A 22,400-nucleotide genomic window follows, 5' to 3' on the forward strand; every position below is an offset into this window, starting at 1 on the left:
GAAGCTGTAAGAACAGTTATAGAAATGAATGTTGAAGGAAGAAGAGATAGAGGAAGACCAAAAAAGAGATGGAGGGATGCTATTGAATGCGATTTGAGGACAGCTAATTTGAGCGTAGAAGATGTGGGAGATCGTGTCAAGTGGAAGCTTAGGATAAGGATGGCCGACCCTAAGTAGTTGGGATTAAGGCAAAAGGCAAAAAAAAGAAAAAGTTTACCTGAAATTCCAGTGGCAATTGACATAATATGATTTTTGTTTGGGAATGTACAATTTAGCGTTTAGTCGGGTTTAAACAATATACCGTCAAATCAATTAATTACTCTATCGGTTGTATCTTAATATACACTACACTTTAATGATACTATAAATAAATAAACTCACACATACATACATATGCATTTATAAAATTGTGTCTAATGTAAGTATAACATGATAAAAAGTAACCGTAAAATGAAAAAAATTGGAAAATAAATTTTAGTACTCATATTAAATGTAATGTAACTCGAAAAATATTTGTTTAAATGAAAAAATATAGGATACCTTTTTTGTTTAAAATTATTTTTTAAATAACTTTTGTACGAAACTTTTTTTTGTCAGTTAAATATTTTTTGAGAAAATTAAAAAAGCTCATATTTTTGAACTTTTGCGAGGCTGTAAAAAAAAAAAGCTCAAGTCCAATCGATGAGGACTTTTAGTATGTCATTATACATATCTTAATTCAACTTTTAAAAAAAAAAAAATTTGGTTGGGAATTTTTTCCGCCATTCGCCAAAATTACTCCTTCGTTGACTGGCCTAATATATATAATTGATGACACGCGCGCGTCTACGGTTGGAAAATATTGTTGTCAACGAGAGGTGAGCGGGGTGGGGCGAATGCGTTACGACAGTCTAGTCTCAAGGTCATACACGACGGGATACGCGACATAAATGTTGTGTTAAAAACAAGTTTGAATCCATTAAACGCTTAAGATTTTTCCTTAAGGGTAATCAGCGCTCTTAGTGGTATTCATTTCGGTTATATTAGCTTCGATGCGAAGCTGATAAGGTATTGGTTATACTAAGATGTGTTTTTTTTTTTTTTTTGGTCTGTTATTACTTTTTCTCAGCTCTCACCGAACCGATTTCTTTCAACGATACGTCAAAAGATCACAAATCGTATCTAGTCGAAGACATTACCCTCAAAAATTGAAAAAAAATCCCTCGTTCCCCGTAAATGGGGGAAACCTCCAAAAAAATTACAAATTTAAAAATCGCTAATTTTCGAAATTTTTTCTACTTAAAAGTGCCATAACTTTTTGAAAGATGTATGGATCAATATAATTCTTTTTTTATATAGATGCATGATATCATTACCTTTCATTTGGTATATTTTTTTTGTAAATGTGACCATTTACCTGCCCTCAGGGGGGGATTTAAAATGACAACTTTTTCACAAAAAATTAATTTTTTCAACTTGACTTTTGAAAATGTTCCGGAAAGTCTGACACTTTTATATATATCTTAAATTAAAGCTAATGTAATATACTTTATTATGGAAAAAAAGAATGCTATTTTTGTGTGAAAATTTTCGATTTTGTATTTTTTATTTTTAACTTTATAATACTATAACATATTGAAAAGTGTATGGATCAACACAATTTTTTTATGAGAAATAATATTTTTTAATAATCCCTTTTTCATTCGACATACTTTATCTTAATCAAGATATTAATAAGGAACTAGCAGATCATGTAGCTTTTGGAATAATACACCAATTTTTTTAAAATTAAACACAATCTAAAGATTTGCATCGAAGCGTTTATTTTTGACAGTGATTATAATCACTGACAGATATCATTATACTTGATCCAACTATACCACGTCACCACTGTGCCGCGACCCCACTGTGCTTGGTTTTTTTTTTTAATACGCTTTTATTAGTTTCACATGTATGTTGTATGTTGTTTGTATGTAACTTTGTAACTCTCCAAACGCCACGCGTTATCGCATATTCCGTTGTCTAGACTAGACTGTTATACGCATTCACCCCTCCCCACGCCTCGCTCACAATACGACGGTACACTATTCCTATAAAAATTTATTTTTAGTTATCGTACCCGTACACGCGTGCTTGTCATCAATATTATATATATGTAAACAAATTTTTATTTTGACTGACCAATAACGCCCGCGTCTAATGCGCCTTACGTATATATATATATATTCCTACCGCCGTTTATACCTCGGGTATAACGTTAGTCCGACCCGCCCGGCCATAAAACACAGCTATACTTAGTGCATGATACTTTTACGTAGTTAAGTCGCATTATTTGTATAAATATATATATTCTAATTACTATTAAAATTAATATATTAACACGATTTATTCTAATTAAGAGATATAAAGTATTCATTCCGATTACGAGGGATGATTTCCGTATCGTCATTTTTCGTCACTACCTCCACGTTCCGGGAGTGAGTAATTTACGCGCCTGCTGCTTTCCTTGGATGTGGTAGCCGTTTCTCAGACTCCCTCCCCAGAATCGAACCCTGATTTCCCGTTACCCGTAACAACCATGATATTGATAGTAACTACTATCATAACATGAAACTAAAAAGTTAAAAATAAATATAGTTTAAAAAACTAAAAAAACACGCTTTTAAAGTACATCGAACTAAAAAGTTAAAAATAATTTTTAAAATAATTATGAACAAAAAATACTAGTATTATTGTGATAAAAGCGTGGGTGCTTTGTGCCATATTTTTCGTATATTGAGCGCCCGACGCTTTTATCACAATAATACTAGTATTTTTTGTTCATAATTATTTTAAAAATTATTTTTAACTTTTTAGTTCGATGTACTTTAAAAGCGTGTTTTTTTAGTTTTTTAAACTATATTTATTTATACGAATGCGTAGGTAGTGTTGACACTAACGAATAGTGGTGGGAATTTTTGTTCCTTTTGGTACAGTTACTAAAAAGTAATGATCCCAGAGTACTCGGTACACCGGTACTTTTACTTTTTTGTAATTGAGTACCTTCATTGCGATCCGTTACCAAAACCAAACCAGTATTTATTTATCATATAAACAGTTGTACCTACGTGGGACGTTAGTATTATTACTGTACCTACAAAATTATAAAAATAGCACGGAATATATTCTACAATATATATATATATATATATATAATGTGATTGGGCAGGATAGCTACGGCAGGACGGTATATATTATCTAAAATAATAATCGGCAGTCGTATAAATTATGTCGAGCAACCAAATCAAGGAAACGCCAAACGTATTATTAATTAATGTTTCTTATTTTTATAACGGTGCAGATTTTTGTTGTTTACATTAATAAGTTGACAATTGTATTTACTAAATTAACCGTTTATTAACAGAATAACACAATTTATCATCATAATTTAAACTATAAAATTTCAATACATAATTTTTTTACGTTGACTTTTAAATACTTTTAAAGTTACTATACATTAAACATTAGGAAATACAATTTTTTAAGTAAATTGGTAAGGGGTGATCAGCTCAGCTCCCATTCTATCTGTGTTCTAAGAAGTGGGCGTTTGTTCCTTATTAGCCTAGGGGCGCTTTTTGGGTAAATCCGGCCTTGCCTGCACAGCACATTAATCCAACATGTTTAACTTCAATATCTGATCCATCATCAACATTAAAGTCATCCAAATTATCCTTATTATGGAAATTTTATAAAGATAAGGTTGAAAAAGTCAAATCCACTCGGTCATCAACTGCATCTCTAATAATAGAGTTTAATAAATATATGCAAGAAAGTTATATAGACCGTAAAGATAATCCTTTAAAATGGCGGTATGAACAAAAACTTGTTTACCCTTATCTCTATAAACTTGTTATGAAACGTCTCTGCATAACTGCAACAAGTGTCCCTTGTAAAAGGATTTTTCAGAAGCTGGTCAAATAATAACTCTTAAAAGAAATCGCTTAGACGCAAAAAAAACATCACAGCTCATATTTTTACACAACATTTTATAGGCATAAAATGTCATTTTATTTCATGATATTTTCATAATAAGAGATTGTTATTTACTTCATTTCATATAAAATTGTTCATTTGTTTAATAAAAAGGTTTAATATTTATTAAACGACAAAAGAACAGCTCTAAAAAATACTTTTATCATGATTAACTTATATAATCTATGATATTATCTTATAGCGCGGTCGCGACTACAATAATGTCGTGAACGGCATCTTGAAATATGTAGTAATACTTAATAGTCTTTTAAATTAGATTTTAAAGATTATATTTTAATGGTGTTTTTGTTTACTTTAAATGTTGTCTTAACCTTGTATTAATTCGTAATTAATCATGTATCTTAAAATATAAAAAGGGACATGAACACAAATAAAATGAGCAGTACTCATAGTGAATGTTACATTGTATTTTTACTTTGACTCTTCCTATTGGTACTCTTCCGACTGACTGAAACTGGACTTAGAAACCCAGTTCACCACAATAATACCAATATAATATTTTTTGAACTTTGAACTGTTAATTTCAAACTGAAACAGTTCGGAATAGTTCATTCAAGTGAATAGTTCGAGGTAAAAGGTGATAATGTGAAAGATGCCTTTTACGACGAACTAACTGATACATATGAGGGCATTACTGGGAACGTGATAAAGATTGTAATAGGAGACTTGAATGCAAAATGCGGATGGGAACCACAATACTTCCCTTGCATAGAGAAAGAGAGTTTGCATAGTAACAGCAATGACAATGGTCAGCGATTGATAACGTTTGCAACATCAAATGGGTTGACTGTTAGTAGTACTACGTTCCCACACAAAAATATTCACAAAGTCACGTGGAAGATAGGCAATTACCTAAGGTATCTATAAAAAAAAATTATATTAATTTGGTTATTTTTCAAGAAGTTATGACAGTTTTAAGTAAAAAAATTTTAAAAATGTCGAAAATTATCGATTTATAAATTTGTAATTTTTTGGGGGATTTTCCCTGTTTACGGGGAACGAGGGAATTTTTTTCGATTTTTGAGCCAAATGTCTTCGACTAGATATGATTTGTGATCATTAGACATATTGTTCATCAAAATCGGTTCAGCGAAAGCTGAGATTGAGCGTTCACAGACACAAAAAAAAAACAGTAAAACCAAAATCTTCTCAGCTTCGCATCGAAGTTAATAATAAAAATAAACACTTCATAGTAAAATTAATACCTTCTCAGGTTCGCATCGAAGGTAACATATAATTTATGTATTAATTAAATAACTACTTTTAAAAATAATGTTAAACGAAAAATTTGATTTACGTTAGTTTACTAATAACTGATAACACAATAATTTTGATAGCGTCATTTTTAAGATAACGTTAAACGCAAAATTTTTATAACGAATTTAATTCCCGTAGTTCTATTGTTTTATTATATATTGATGATCTTATGAAAACATAAATTGTGCGTCTGCTTATGTTTACAATTTAAACTTAGTACAGTTTAGATATAGGTATTAATTGTCGCTTCACTGGTTAATCATAGAATTTAAAGAAATTTCCTAATGTCAAGATCCTAAAAGTTTGATTTTATTTATTTTATAATTATATATTTAGTTCTTTATTAGCTAAAAATATAGAAAGTACTTACTGGTGATATATCCGAGAAAATAGTAGAAGCTATATTAAGAATATGAATATCAATGATAATATCAACTTCGCTTTTGGGTTACTAGACGCAGTCAACTCATGGTTAGATGACAGACTATTCTCTGTTGGTCAGTACTTCTAGTGTATTATTTTTATTGTTTAATTAAGTCAAAAAATTGTTTATAAAGTTATTTGATAATACTTTTTTTAAAGTAAACTATTCTAGTGTTATTTTAACATTTGCATGCCTTTATATTTATCTATTATCTTTGTTTGCAAAGTTACTTCCACTTATCCATCTATACTCTAATATGTATAACAATACTACTAAATCAATCTTCAAATTATTAGGATTTTTCTTTCCAAAATAAAACATTTTCTGAAAGTTCTATAATTTATTAAAATAACCTGAAATGTGGTAAAAAATATGAAACTTCAAATATTTATCTTTCTGGATTATACTTTTAAAAGCTCCTACTGAAACGAATTTGTTTTAAAGAATTGTAAAAATATTTTATTAAATTAATAAAAATAATTATAATTATAAAATTTATTATTTTTTAAATTTAAGTTAATAAGCTATTGGTTTTACTCTTGCTTGTTTTTTTTGTGTCAATGACACAATCACTCGGTTTTTACTGGATATATTTTTTTCAACAATACGTTAAAGAATCACTAAATCTGATAAATTCTCATAAAACACAATATATTCCAAAAATTTCAGTTAACCTATAACAATGCTAATAATTGAAGTTTTTTCTTTTTATTGAAATAACTTTTTAAATTTAGACGGATTATTGCAAAATATTTATTGGCAATAATTCTGACATTTTACTTACTAACAACTTATGTGTTTTGAAATTCCATGTATTTAACGCTGTTGGAGCTTAAAATCATATCAAAATTTCTTTTTAATTTTTAATAATGTTCCAAAACACCTATTTTTTTAGAAATCTACATTAAATTAATGCTAATAAAATGTATTTTGAGATAAAATAAGAAAAATTATTTAAACAATCAATTTCTAAGAATTATTAGACATTAAAACTAAATGTCATTTAATTTTTAGTAAAATTAACACGTTTTGAATAATAGTGGAACATTTACAATATTTAAAAAGAAATCAAATTTAAGATTTTTTTATGTACCATACTATTAAAAAAAGTTGTTCTGATGACATCTATGAGTAATTGAATTGTAGTCAAAAAAACCTGTTGATTTTGGTGAATATGTTAATTTTCTTTTTTTATAAATACGCAGCAAAACCTTTTATAACACACATTTTATTTACTGACAGATATCAATCAATACTAAGAAAATTCCTCAAATCCACTTTGCTGAATCCCTACTTCACTTTACTTTTTAAGAATTAATTTTAGATAAATAAATATTGACAATTATTTGTATATAATAATACTTAAAATTAAATATAAAAATGAAATTCACAAATGCATAGAGTGTTATAAAAAGATCAGTTTTCTTAATAATGGTTTATTATGTTTAAAATTAGAAGTAAATTTACATTTATACATATAATTACACATAATAAATTTTATATATTTTTTAGAAAGAATGGAAGATATTGATTGTAGTGAAATTGAAACTTTTATCTCAGAACAATTACATGTGAAAATTGGCCAATTATCAAAACATGGACATCGGTTATGTTTTTTCATATTTTATGTAAATTCTAAGTTAAACCATTGTGCTTGGATTAAAAATGATGTGTTATTACAGGAATGCCTTTCTCGTTACATTCACGGCAGATCTATTTCTACTGAAATATTTTTAAAAATATCAAAGTGCTTAAATTTATTACCATTTTATCTTCTAGAAATTATAATGAATACTCCATATGTTTTTTGTCGTGATTTAGTTGATATAGCTATAAATGAGTTAAAAAATGTAGAGCCTGTAACTCATTTGATTTCATCTGAAGAACTAATTATTGCATTAATAAAAAATGTCAAACGTATGCCCATCCAGAGTGATTTATTTGTACCATTTACTGATCATATTAATAAACTTTTATTGGTTTACAACAAAGAAACATTACCTAAAAATATTTCAAAATTAGATCCTGAAGTAAACAAAAAAGAAATAATGAGATATACAGGACATCGTGTAAAGAGCATTTTTAACATTTTAGTTAATGTTATTAAGTACATGAACACTCAAGATAATTATACACAATATCCCTTACATAAATTAAAACCTCTTCGAGACAAATGTATAAATAAAAGTACAACTAATGAAATGTTTCAAAAGTTTCTTGATATAATTATTCACAAATGCATGGATTTGTGTGATTTTAGCATAAGCACATGGCTTAGTTGGTATGAAATTGAAGTTATTGAAGAAGACACTAATTTACAAGCAATTATTGGTGAATTGTGTTTTGATTTATGTGAATGTATTAATCAAGGATTGGTAGATCATAAAGAACTATTAAATTTTGGCCCTGTTCTCCATAACATCGCTGTAGAAAAAATTAATTATGATGATGTTGATAGTAATGACATAGATGGAATTATTGAACGAGTAAAAACTACTAAAAAGCATATAAATGGTTGGTTAAGAAAGTTGATAGAAAATAAAAATGTGTTTACTCATAAAGAAGCAATAGAAACATTGTATGATAGTATAGACCGTATTGATTATTCATGTTTTAAGCGTGTCATTAATCAAACTATGACTTACTCTAAGTGTGGAGGAACTGTTTCTGAAACAATTGCTAACGTCATTTTCAAAGGTATAGGACATTTAGATAATGAAGACAAGATGAATATTTTAAATCATTATCTTTCAAATTACTCATCTAATGAGTTTTTTATATCTAGTGATTTTAATGAATTACTACAATTTGTATTGCAAAATGAAAAAAATAAAAAAGCCGATCAAAGTGTAAGTACTTAAGACTCTTAAATTTATTCAAGTAAATTATACAATGCAACTTTTAATTATAATTTTATCCTAGGATTTGTTAACTAAAACAATATGGCTAGTTTTACAACAACCAAAAAAAATGTTACATATATTTTTATCTCAATACATAAAAACTTCTGATGATCTACCAATAAAGTCATTACATGAATCTAAAACAATATTGCATGGCGTTTTTATTAATATTCATAAATTTTTGGATGTGTCATATATTTATCAAGAATATCAGGAGTGGTTAAGTGTAGAAAACCAATTAAATGATTCTGAAAAAGCACTGCTTTATCAATGGGCAAGTAAAATAATATTTATTTTATTCACTTATTACATAAGTTATTTTTTTAATAAATAAAATACTTTCAGATATATCTATATCTTCAGATTGTTCCAAACTTATCAATTGCGTTATCATAGGGGAAATGAGTGTCATGTTCTTCTATGACAAAAATAATTATATGGCTAAAATTCAATTTTTTTTTTTTATTTGGAGGGGGAAGAGAACAATTTTTTCACATTATAGCCCCCCAAGACGAAACCCTAATTACATCACTGAAACTTATTGCTTAGTTCATTTTCAGCATAAAATCACTGTTCAAAGATTGTAGCTACGCTGACTACTTTTATTTAAATTATTGTAATTTTATTTTAATAACCTTAGAACTTAAACTATGATTATTAATATGAACTGAATAATGAATTTGAAATATTAATAATATTGATATATCTGAATGTTAGTTATCCTATTAACTTTTTGATTCATAAAAACTTCAATACATTTATAATTGTATTAGATGATTGATGTTGTCAAATCTCAGAAGCTTATAAAACCACATAATTTTCTAGTTGAAATTTTACTCCCATTATTAGAACCATCACATAAATATGAACATGTGGTTATACTAATTAATTTAACTAAGGTATATAAAATATAATTAGTTTTGGTTTTCATTTTGTTATTATTTTTATTAGTAAAAATAAATTTTGTAGTTTCTTATTGGAGAATGTAATGTTTTAACTCAACCTGATCTTGAAATATTAGATACATTAATATTTCAGTTAGCAAAAATATTAGATGATGCACGATGGAATGTAGAAACGTTTTCACCATGTCGAGTAAATTTATGTGAAAAAATTATTGCTACATTACAACCACTCCTTCATCATGCATCATACTTAGGTATACTTGTTAATTGTATTACTATTATTTATAAAAAATGATAAAAATAATTATACTGATTTTTTAGTTAAACCAATTGATTTGGATTCTTTAAGAGTAAAATTGGCACCTTTTCATTTGATAACTCGAGCTCATTTTCTACGTTTATGGACTTCTGATTATATTACAATTGATGGAATGGATGAGCAATTTATTATGACTATTCAATCACAAAGTCACATATCATTTAGTAATTTAAATGCAATATCCTCCCAAAAAATTAAGGAAGAATTTATTTTTAGTATTGCAACGGTCAGTCCTCAACTAATTTTTTTCTAAATATCTTAAATAAAAAAGTAATCATTAAACTTTTCTATGACTATTGTGCACAACTATATACATTTTATCTTTAAAACTATTTCAGAACATATTTATTTTAAAGCATAGAAATGTGTTAATAAATCTCATTTTTAAATATATATATAATTTATCATTATAATAAAATTAAATTGTTATTCTAACAACTTTAATAGTTATCTAATTTTTTTAAATCACTAAAAATTTATTATTAGGGTATACCTTTATTATCAATGATTTCTAAAAATACAATATTGTTTGAAAACCCATAGTATTTTTAGTTCATACATATGAAGTAGTATTAATATACCAACTATCTTTAAAATGCTAATTACAAATTTCTTTTTTTTTTTGATAAAAATATAAATATGGAGCGATTCTGTTATCACAATCTACTTCATTAATAGCTAAATAAAAATTACATTAATTATTTATGTCTTATTATATTATTTATTTGATTTATTAATGTTTAACTTTTTTTAAATTCAATCCTTCTATAGATATCTGGATAATTTTCTTTTAAACACAACATACATATATACAATATTATAAACGTAAAAATAACTGATATAATTGGATAATTTTCGATCATATAAGAAAGTTAAATATTTATTTTGTTATTAAAAATAAAGTGAACTTAAAAAATAGCTAATCATTGTTAAATACAAAAATATATGTAGCTAAAAGTGCAAAAAAAATTTTTTACATAGCAAGTCCTAAAATGGTCCATAACAACAGAATTCTTATATACTTATAAATAACATCAATGTAATAATATAAAGAAACTTAAAAAGAAAATTGTTATAAATCCTAGTTTATAAAGAGAAGGAAGAGAAGAGGTTAATCAATGAAACCCATTTGCTACAACCCTTTATTATTTTCTTATTACTAAAAATCTAAAATGTCTAATAGAATAATAAATAATATTTTAATATTTTTTAAAAATATATTTAAATTTGCAGTATTTACCTAGATGTACATTACATGAAATGAAAAGTTTTGTTGCTAACTATCTAAGTTCAGCTAAACTAGAAAACATACTAGAAGCAACCATATTTCTTTTGAGTTGTATTGTTAGCGCTTTTATGAGAATTATTGTCTATTTAAAGACGGCTATTCAAAATGAACCTTACAATAATGAATGTTCGTGGGATTATTTAGAAAATGCAGTTATAAATTTTTTAGAAGTTTTAAATGTAAGTTACTTTTATAATAATTATTTTCATTGAATAGTATAATTTTAAACTCTTTAATTTTTTTACTATCAAAGGAATTTAATTTTGGTTGCTATAAACCTATTTGCTATAATATTTAACTTCAGTAGTTGTGAAAAACATTGATTACCTTCAATTAATGAATGTATCTACACAACTTAATAATAACACTATTTGTTGTTGTTTATATTACATACCAATTGCTTACAGCAAATATTGCTTGTAGCAGCCAATAAATATTTTAATTGTATTAGTTTCGATGCGAAGCTGAGAAAGTATTTATTTTACTATGTTGTGTTATTTTTATTTTTGTATCTGTTATCACTTTTTCTTAGCTCTCACCAAACCGATTTCTTTGAACGATACGTCTAAAGATCACAAATTGTATCTAGCCGAAAACATTACTCTCAAAAATTGAAAAAAATTCCCTCCTCCGTAAGGGAGGAAAATCTCCAAAAAAAATTACAAAATTTAAAAATTGTTAATTTTTGACATTTGTATTTAAACTACCATAACTTTTTCATAAATGACCAAATCAATATAACTTTTTTTTTTATATAGATGCACAATGTCTTTATCTATCATTTGATATATTTTTTTTATAAATCTGACCCTTTACCTGCCCATAGGGGGGATTCAAAATGACAACTTTTTCATAAAAAATTAACTTATGAAAGTGTTTTGGAAATACTGATACTTATATATATACCTTAAATTAAAGCTGATGTAATATACTTTATTACAGAAAAAAAAATGTCAGACTTTATTTTGTCTTCATGGTGAAAATGGCTACCGAATGCTATTTTTGTGTTGAAATTCTCGATTTTTTATTTTACATTTTTAACTTTAAAATGCTATAATTTTTTGAAAAATATATGGATCATTATAATTTTTTTAAGATAAGTACTATTTATATTCTTCTTTTATGTGGCATACTTTTTTTTTAATTGGACTATTACTCTTTATACAGGGGGGTTTCAAAACTTAAAAATGCATATAGAAAATAGAACTTTTTTAACTTAATTTTTGAAAATGTTACGGAAATGCTGACACTTTTATATGTATCTTAAATTAAAGCTTATGTAATAAAATTCGGACTTCATTTTGTTTTCATGGTGAAAACGTACATCAAGGTTAATAAAAAAATTCTTTTTTATATACCTCTTTCATTTGACATACTTTTTTTTTTTAAATAAAACCATTTCCCTTTAAATATTTATATATTATATATATACAATGTATAAATATATTTATTCATATATTTCACTTATAAATCATAAAACTTGTCGTCAGGATATAAATAAGGAAATAGGAGATCATTTAGCTTTTGGAATAATCTATCAATTTTTTAAAATTAAACACTATCTACAGATTTGCATCAAAGCGTTTTTTATGATAGTGATTTTAATCACTATCAGGTATAATTATATTTGACTCAACTATACCACGTCCCTACTGTGCTGGGTTTTTTTAAATGTTTTAATACAATTAGTTAAATATCTCTGGATAAAATAATAGTGTTCTTATTATAACATTGAAATTAAAAAAAACCACAAAGAAAATATTTTAAAGTATGTTTTTAATAAATTGTTTAATAAACAATAAAAAGAAATAAGTAAGTGATTGACACGGCTGCCATGGATTGGGTGACATAAATGTACTGAAAATCATGTGAAAAAAGAGGCAAGAGAAGATTAGATTCCGTAACCCAAGGTGTTGTAGAAACTAACTAATAGGTCACTGAGTACTCATGATTTAGATTTCAACATGTTTCTATACAAGTTGATAATATAATATGCCGCTGAGTGAAACACATTACCATGTTATACTCTCCCTAGATCCATACACAATGATATTATTTTTGGGGGGAGGAACCATTAGATTACCCAATGAAAATTACCCCTCAGGATTTCATAGAGAGACTGATCTCTATCTCCCACAGTGAAAATTCTGAACATTGTCATCCACATATTGGGCACCAGTTGACAAAACCACCAGATATTGAAATGTACTGGAAATCATGTGAAAAAAAGAGGCACGGTATTAGATTAAAACCTACCAGTGCCTGAGCAAGCGGGGCACCTGCCCTGGGCCCTGCAGTAGGCTTAGTTTAATTTGTCTTTAGCCTATCTACTTTTTTGTCGGTTGAGCAAAAAGTCTTTAAAAAAAATTTACTACTACTAGGACCACACGGCTAACTTGCCCCGGGCCCCACAAAACTTTCTGCGGCACTGAAACCTACAACCCAATGCGTTGTAGAAACAAACTTTATTAATAGACCAATGATAATATAATTCAGATCCCAATACACTTCCTTTTAAGTTATAATATATGTTATAATTAACATAATACTGGGTCATGATCTATATTTTTAAATATCCGTTTAGTAACTTTTAAATTTAATGACTTTTATACATTTTTGATTTTTAACAGACCTCAAGAATGTCTTGTGTATATGAACAAAATTCCAATCCTACATTAATTTATCATGTAGTAACTAAATTAATAATGATCACTAAACAATTTGAAAATCAACGCCAATTACCCTTGTTGGTTGTCATTCGTCGTCTTATCGATCAATCTCTTAGACGTTTAGATATTGAATTAATCTCTAAACTTTTGGCTCAGATTGCTACAATGAAATCAAGTAATTCCAAAGTAACACTTGGCGATACAGTTCAAGAACTATTAGAGCAACTAACCTTAAGAACTCCCAACCAATCATCTCAAATTGAAAATTAGTACAATATCAAAATAAAAATTTAGATGAAATATTTCAATATTATTAAGTGTTATTTATTGTTACTATTTTTTTTGTATTAAAAATATTGTTTTGCAATTTATTGTTATTGTTATTTTTACATTTTATATCCAATTATAAAAAATTAAGTACCCAGGTTTTCTTAAAATTAAAGAGATCTTTTTTTAACTAAAAAATTACTAACCCCAAAACACAGCTATATGACTTATTAAAAGAGTATATTTATCACTAAATAAAACCTCTTATTGAATATAAGATATGTAGATATTTTAACAGTTAAATCAAAATTTTATTTATATTATTATATGTAAGCATTTCGGACACTTTATTTTGGATAATTCAGCCTTCTTATAAATTTTACCAAATTTTCACGTATGCCTTTGAATTGATTAAAGCTACTGTTAAGACTAATTGACAAATTCTATCTTATATATTTCTAATTAGATCTACAATATACATAAGATTCTGATGTACATTGGAAATTATAGTAATTATATAGTTCAGAATAAAATTTGATCTACAAGTAATTGATATAAGATAATACAAGATAAACTTAAGCTTAAGTTAAAATAACCATCAAAACAGTGTCTTAGATAAGATATCACAACAAATGAGTAGATTATTTGTTTTTAAATTAAATCTGGTAAAAAACAATGTTCTAGTTTGTAATTGATATATTGGGATTGAATTTATACAGTAAATTTATTGAGTTGGTGACTTTCATTATATGAAAAGTTACATTAAATGGAAAAAAAACCAAAAATGAAGTATATCATCTATTCAAGGAAGGGTGTTATAAACTCATTTAATTTGGATGAAGAAAATTTATTTAACAAATTATACTATAAATGCTTAAAAATTATTATATAAATGTATTCTAATTAATTTAAAATTACATGATAATTTTATAAAGTCAAATTTTTTTCAAATATTTTAATTAAATTTGGTATATCTTCATCTATAGTATGTTCTGCATTTATAATTGTATTTACAATAGCTATAGTTGTTTGTACAGTTGCAGTTTTAATCCAAATTCGTCCATTTATACCAATTACAATTTCATAAGGCACATACTTTCCAAGTTGATATAGTAGCGTGTTATCAGACATTTTCAACTTTAATGCATAATTTATACTAACTTTAATTAAAAATCCATTTTCCAGTTGGCCCAAAATAACACTGTTGGCATATTCTACACAACTGATTTCTGGTTCCATATAAGGGGTTGTTACTTTAATACGAGCAGCTAAAACATTACCTATTTTAATGTCAGGCCTATTTTTTTTAGTAGCATTAGTAAATGCCAAGTATGGTAAAGTAGCTGATTCTGTCGATCCAATATCTACTTTATACATTTCTGAAGTTTTGGCAACCACAACTCCAACAACTATATCATCTTTTGACGGTGTATATTTTCTTTTCTGATGCTCAACCCAATAAAATTTACCTTGTTTATTTTTTAAAATTCCACTATTATTCACAAATATATTATTATCGCAGTAATTGAGACCAGGACCAATTATTTTTTCACTTTTCTTACATGAGGTGTCTCCTTTCAAAATTATTTTCGATAAGTCGTTTCCAGGTAATACTGCATAATTGAATGAATCTAGGGTTGTCATTTTGTTTTTTATTATTTACAAAAAAAAAAAAAAAATACATAAAAATTATTTTTAATTTAAACGACTTAATCGATACTTTATTTATCAACGCTCAAAACTTTAATCAATTTTATACTTATTTTGACAGAATAATCAGTAATTTTTTCCGTGGTATTATCACAGAATAAATAAGATTGATAGAGTTTTTAATATTATCTATCGTATGGTATTATCATTTCCCATGCGGTATTTTACAATAATTTGCTTATAATTGCAGCTAACCATACCAAGCCGCATAAAATATTACAACTTTTTCGTTCTCTTCTCTTTTTGAATAAAATTTTTGAAAAATCTAATTAAATTTATTCTATCAGTCAGTTGTAAAATATTTTATCTATTATCTATTAAATATAATATTTTTATCTTCATAATCTCATTTTCTACTCTATTCATTTTCTCATAATATAAAATTCTTAAAGTTCACTTTACATCCATCCACAGAGTACAGTTTACAAAGTATTCAAATCGCCATTGTATTAAAAGCTAAATAAAATTACCTACATTTTTTACTTTCAAAAACTTTGGATACACGGTTATTTTTAGGGTTCCAACTTTTAATTTAATTAGTTACCATTTAATTTTAATATCATATTAACTTTAATATCGACCTCTAAATCATGAGTTTTATAAATAAGAAAATATCCACATTAATATTGTTACTGCAGTTTTTTATATATACATTCTTGCATTGGGTAAATTCCTTCTTTCCTAAAAAACATTGAATATATATATATATAAGGAATTCAATGAACTTTATCTTTGAAGCATAACTAAAAGCTATTAGTTTTACTAATATTTTTTTTGTACCAATAAAAACAATTACTTCGCTTCTATTGGACTACTTTTGCTAAGAGATACGAAAGATCACAAAATGTATTTAAATGAAACTATTGGCGCCATAATTTTTAAAAAAGCCTTACAATCCCTGTAATGGAGAGGAATGCCCTAAACAATTACAATTGTTATGAAACAATTAATGTTAGTGTATTTATTCCTCACTTTATATTAAAAATAAAAATATTTATTGGCAATACTTCAGACATTTTACATACTTGCAACATATTTTTGAAATTCCAACTATTAAACACTGTTAAAGCTTAAAATCATATCAAAATTTATTTTTAATTTTTAATCATGTTCCAAAAAGATTTCCATTTTTTAGAAATCTACATTAATTTAATACTAATAAAATGTACTTTGAGATGAAAAAAGGAAAACTATCTAAATACTATTTCTAGGAATTATTAGACATTAAACCCAAAAGTTTTATGATTTCAATTAAAATTAACACGTTTTAATATAAAATTAATACGTTTTTTAGTGTTTTGAATAATAGCGGAATGTGTATGTATATTATTTAAAATGAAATCAAATTTAAGATTTTTTTTCTGCATGATACTGATAAAAAAAAAGATGTGCCTTTTGGTTAATATACTATTTTTAAATTGGCATTGATTTAATACTAATTAATAAATACCTTTATTCCACTACACTGGTTTAAAAATATGGAATTTGGAGTCGTATTAAATGGAATTTAAATCTTAAATTTAGAAGTAGATCCTAGTTTTTTTCTTATTTTAGCTATAAAACATATTAAATATTAATCTTAATATTTTTTGATTCAAATTATCTAAGACATAATTTAGACCATTAATAAAATAAAATAGATTATTACTTAGAAAATATTATAGGACATGTGATAAATAATTGTTTTTTGATATATAACACACAATACTCAAGATCACAACAATTTTTATATAAATAATATATCAAACAAAAATTAAAAATACATCCATTAAATACAAATACTTTTTTAACAAAAAAAAAATATATATATATATATTACATAATTATGCCATTGAAAAATGAAAGATTAAATATATTTACTAATACTTCTAATAAATAATATCTAGAATGCACTTATATTTAAAGGATATAATTTTTTAATCACATGACCCATTACATGTTGAAAATAAGAAATTTGAGTAAAGTATTACAAAAATTTAGTCAATATACAAAAAAAAATAAAATAAAAATCTGAAAAGAAAAATATGCCCAATAAGTGTCATCATGAATGAAATTATTATAATATGTAATCTTTATTTATTTTAATCATATATTACATTATTAATTAATCATATATTACATTATTAATTAATAATATAATTCCATATTATACCAAAAATATTAAGTTCATTAATTTATTTTTGAAAAAAGACATTCAATTATATTAAATGTAAAAACCAATCAACACTTATATAAACCATAATATACCTTAAAATAATTATAATGGTTATCTTGTGAAAAATGATTTAATAAAACATTAATTTATTTCAACCCAGTCATTTGTACAATTTTTTTTAAGAGCAAAATGAATTATACTTCAATTAGACAAAAAAAGCAAACATTACATAAATTATAATTAAATATATATATACACATATATTAGAAAAATACATACATATATATTTATTTTGTATACTTAAATTAATCTTGGTAAATAAAATTTATATTTGTTTAATATAATATAAAGGAAAGAAATGAAAATAAGAAGACGTAATTATAGGTACTAATTATGGGTAAAATATCAGTTATAGAAAGTCAAAAAAGTCTAGATGGTGTTTTCCATTCAATTCCTAAAAGTAAAAATATTAGGAAACAATTGTTGATGGCTTGTCTACATTTGATGCAATTCCTTCAGAGGACATAGTTGCATTGCCTACTGATTTTTCAATAGCTTTTGAATTTGATTCAATTTTTTCCTGTTCTGTTGTATCATTATTGGAGTTATTTAGAATAGTACTACAGTTATTTATTTCAGACTCTGTAAGGTGATTTTTGCCCTCACATAGAATTTTTTTATTTTCTTCTACAGCAGATTTTGTTATAGATTCAGCACCATTTGTTTGTTTACTATCTGCGTCTGTGGTTCCATTAGAAGAAGAATTACTAACTCCATTACTTCCTTTTTCATTATTATCTGAATGTAAATCAATATCTTTTGCAGGTAATCCATTTTCAAAATTATTTACTTCACCTATTTTTACAGATTCTTCTTCAATTTTTTCAACTTGAGAATGTATGGAATCTTCTTTTAGTAATTCTTGTTTTGTTAATTCTACTTCATCTTTATTTTCTGAAGGTAATTCAACATCCATTTTTTCCTGTTCTTCAGAATCTATACTAGCATTATCAATAATAACTTTTTTAGGGTCAGAAGTACCTGTAATTACTATTGGAGTTTCTTCATCTTTTTTAGGGATAGTTGTAACTGCAACAGTATCTACTTGATCTGATTCTGTTTCTACATTGTTAGATATTTCATTATCTATATCTGAATCATTCTCATCAACTGTATGGTCATCAGTTTTTGACTTTTTAGCTATAGGTGATGGTCTTTCTTCACTTTGTTTACGTTTTTGCCTTTTTGATTTATCTGTGGTTTTAGGAGTTTTCTTAATAATTTCAGGCTTTGGTGTAGCTACCACTCCTTTGGCTGCTAATCTAGAACTTCTTCTTCTTCCAATACCACTTTCTTGATCCATTATTATACTATATATATATATATAAAAAAAAAATTAAATTAGATTATATATCCACCACAATTTGTATAAAATATTTTATTATAACTATTGTAAATTAAGAAGCAACACTTATTTTACTTTTTATTATATTACAGCACTTTTATTGTGGACTCTATCATTAAACTTAAGCTTATTTATCTATGTTTTCTAAACCTTTTTTTAAATATATTACCCTATCATTTCTAGCTAATGAAAAATGTAAATATCATTTAGTATGTATCCCTCCTTTGAATGCATACAGAAATCAATTAAGATGAATAAATTTAGTTTGGAATTATAAAACTCTTAAAATGTTTCCAAAACTTAATATAACATTAGGAAGATGTAATAAACTTCCAAATTATTTCTAAGTTTTTCAAACTCGTGGTAAACATAAACATATAAAAGACAGGATTAATTAATTAAAATATTTTATTATAATTTCGCTTGGCTTGTTATTAATTATTAATATGTATAAATAATATGGCTAATACTTCTCTCTATTATTAAATAGAAAACAAATGCCATTCTATATTATTAAATTTTTGTTAACAAATGTATGTTTAGCCTCAAATTAATAACTTTGATATTTCTAGATACAAAAATTAAACGGTAACTCACATATTTTATTATACAAGTACCAACATTTAATAAATATAATATATAGATTGTTTATGTGAAATGTAAATAAATGATACCAATTATGATTTCAAAAATTGATTAAAAAAAGATCTAAACGAACTGTCAGTAATACATTTTAAGAAATGCTTAACATAATATATTGATTTAACAAATTTTAATTCTTTTTTCTAATTATAACACATGTTTTCTTAGAAATTTTTAACATTAAAAACTAAACTTGAATATAAGTAGTTAATTATTTCATTAAATAACACTTAGCTATTAAATATATAGTAATTACTCTTTACTTATTCAATTGTTATAAATTATTGTGTATTTATCCATTAACCTTAAACACTTGTTAATTTAAATGCATTGTTGATAACCAAGTGAATTCTAGACTGGGTCCATAAAATAAATACTAGTTTTAAGACCTGATAGTACATTTCAGTCTTTTGAAGAGAATATGATAAGATTATAACTATCAACAAGTACTTTTAAAATTGAAAAAATAATTAATTTCTATTATATTTTATTTTGCATAGTTATTAACTAGATCATAATTCTGGCAAACTATATATTTTGAACATGCTTTTTGGTTAACATTTTTTATTAATTTTAAATTTAAAACAACATAGAATAAAATAACATTAAAAAAAGTATTTTAAATTAAGTTACCAAAATATTAAGATATACATGTTTAACAAAAAATTAAACTAGTATAGAAAATAGATTTGTTAGAAAACAAATATGTACTCAAATCCCATTTTCCATAATGGGAGCTCAATTCTTGATAAATACAGGTAACAAATAGAAATAAGCTATTAAAACTAAATTCAACAACAAAATATTCTTGATTGTTTGATAATCATAAAACAGTAACAAATTTTTTATTTGAATCACATACATTTTTAGAATTTTTTTTTTTTAACATTAGGTTTAATCTTAAAAAAATCAATCTTTACTACTTAAATACAACAAGCTACTTCAATTTCAAAAAAGCCATTGGGGACGCTATTGAATTTATAACTTACTACTATATATTTTTCAACTAAAAAAAATAAATTTTAAAGAGTGATAATTATATTAAGCAAAATATATACCACTTACAATTTATTAGTATACTAATGAGTGTACAAAATCTCTTGCTTTTTTTGAGCAGAAGTAAATTAATACCAATGCGGTATCCTCTAGGGTTAAGAATACACAAAAATAAAAACAATTAATCAGTAAAGGACAAGTATTAACTCACGACCGGGTTAACACCAAACACAACAAAAGCAATAACAAATACAATACAAACACACACACGCACACACACGCGAGCAAAAGACGCGCACAACCGCAACAGCGAGTTACTTTGAAATTGATAATGAAAACAGTGGTCAGCGCGGAGAAGAGGCTCAATACAAGCGCAAAATCACGCTTACGCGCGCGCGCACCCACAGGCACACATACATAAGCAATTAACGCATTGTGTTTAACATTAAACAGTTCTGACAGTAGTGGTAGCCGGCCAAGTACAGTGCCGGTTTTAATACAGTGTAGCCAATCAACTTATTACCCAACGTGAATAGCACGCGCTAGTAATTTAATAAGTTATATAACCTTTTTAAAAAAAAGTCTACACATAAACAAATAATTAAGAACTTATGACTTTAGTTCTATACTATATTTAAAAATCATATTTGAAATAAAATACAATTTTTCTTTCAACTTAATAAGACTATTTAATATTTTATTTTCTTTCAGTGAACTAGTTCCAGTGTAATTTCATTCATAACACAAACTTGAAACTTGTAGGTATAACACTGCACCAAGTTAGCTTAACCAATAGATTATCAAAAATAACATAATTTGAAAATTAAAAAACCCAGCACAGGGGGTTGCGGCACAGTGGTGCCGTGGTATAGTTGGATCAAGTATAATGATATCTGACAGTGATTAAAATCACTATAAAAAAAAAACGCTTCGATGCAAATCTTTAGATAGTGTTTAATTTTANAAAAAAAAACGCTTCGATGCAAATCTTTAGATAGAGTATAATTTTAAAAAATTGGTGGACTATTCCAAAAGCTACATGATCTGCTAGTTCATTATTAATATCCTAATTAAGATAAAGTGTGTAGAATAAAAAAGGGATTATTAAAAAATATTATTTCTCATAAAAAAATAATGTTGATCCATACACTTTTCAATATGTCATAGCATTATAAAGTTAAAAATGTAAAAAATAAAATCGAGAATTTTCACACAATAATAGCATTCGGTAGCCATTTTCACCGTGAAGATAAAATAAAGTCCGAAATTTTTTTTTTGCATAATAAAGTAAATTACATTAGCTTTAATTTAAGATATATATAAAAGTGTCAGACTTTGAGGGTAATGTCTTCGACTAGATACGATTTGTGATCTTTTGACGTATCGTTGAAAGAAATCGGTTAGGTGAGAGCTGAGAAAAAGTGGTAACAGACACAAAAAAAAAAAAAA

At 25.8% G+C, this 22,400-nt stretch overlaps 3 protein-coding genes across 5 annotated transcripts; 1 reads left to right on the forward strand and 2 right to left on the reverse strand.

The window, feature by feature from the left end:
• Positions 1–5,364: 5,364 nt before the first annotated feature.
• LOC126899296 (uncharacterized) lies at positions 5,365–14,147 on the forward strand. Of its 2 annotated transcripts, XM_050674053.1 has the most exons (8): positions 5,366–5,765; positions 7,205–8,541; positions 8,615–8,869; positions 9,369–9,494; positions 9,565–9,754; positions 9,822–10,045; positions 11,053–11,286; positions 13,738–14,147. In XM_050674053.1, the coding sequence occupies exons 1-8, from the start codon at positions 5,681–5,683 to the stop codon at positions 14,044–14,046; spliced, it is 2,760 nt and encodes a 919-aa protein (XP_050530010.1). In that variant the 5' UTR covers positions 5,366–5,680; the 3' UTR covers positions 14,047–14,147. The 2 variants fall into 2 exon arrangements, with proteins under 2 accessions (XP_050530011.1, XP_050530010.1); XM_050674054.1 differs by lacking the exon at positions 9,369–9,494 and having other exon boundaries at positions 5,365–5,765.
• A 206-nt stretch (positions 14,148–14,353) lies between these two features.
• LOC126899315 (exosome complex component RRP40) lies at positions 14,354–15,802 on the reverse strand. The gene has a single exon (XM_050674100.1). It carries the CDS (start codon positions 15,685–15,687, stop codon positions 14,971–14,973), a length of 717 nt encoding a protein of 238 aa, XP_050530057.1. The 5' UTR covers positions 15,688–15,802; the 3' UTR covers positions 14,354–14,970.
• Positions 15,803–17,458: 1,656 nt separating this feature from the next.
• Positions 17,459–21,319, reverse strand: LOC126899314 (uncharacterized). 2 transcript variants are annotated; one of them, XM_050674099.1, is made up of 2 exons: positions 21,021–21,319; positions 17,459–19,284 (listed from the first exon to the last, which is right to left on the reverse strand). In XM_050674099.1, exon 2 carries the CDS (start codon positions 19,269–19,271, stop codon positions 18,378–18,380), a length of 894 nt encoding a protein of 297 aa, XP_050530056.1. In that variant the 5' UTR covers positions 19,272–19,284; positions 21,021–21,319; the 3' UTR covers positions 17,459–18,377. The 2 variants fall into 2 exon arrangements, with proteins under 2 accessions (XP_050530056.1, XP_050530055.1); XM_050674098.1 differs by having other exon boundaries at positions 18,124–19,278; positions 21,021–21,313.
• Between the last annotated feature and the right edge of the window lie 1,081 nt (positions 21,320–22,400).

The sequence above is a fragment of the Daktulosphaira vitifoliae genome, unplaced genomic scaffold (genome assembly GCF_025091365.1).
Source record: "Daktulosphaira vitifoliae isolate Bord-2020 unplaced genomic scaffold, ASM2509136v1 Scaffold_2, whole genome shotgun sequence".
Taxonomy (NCBI): domain Eukaryota; kingdom Metazoa; phylum Arthropoda; class Insecta; order Hemiptera; family Phylloxeridae; genus Daktulosphaira; species Daktulosphaira vitifoliae.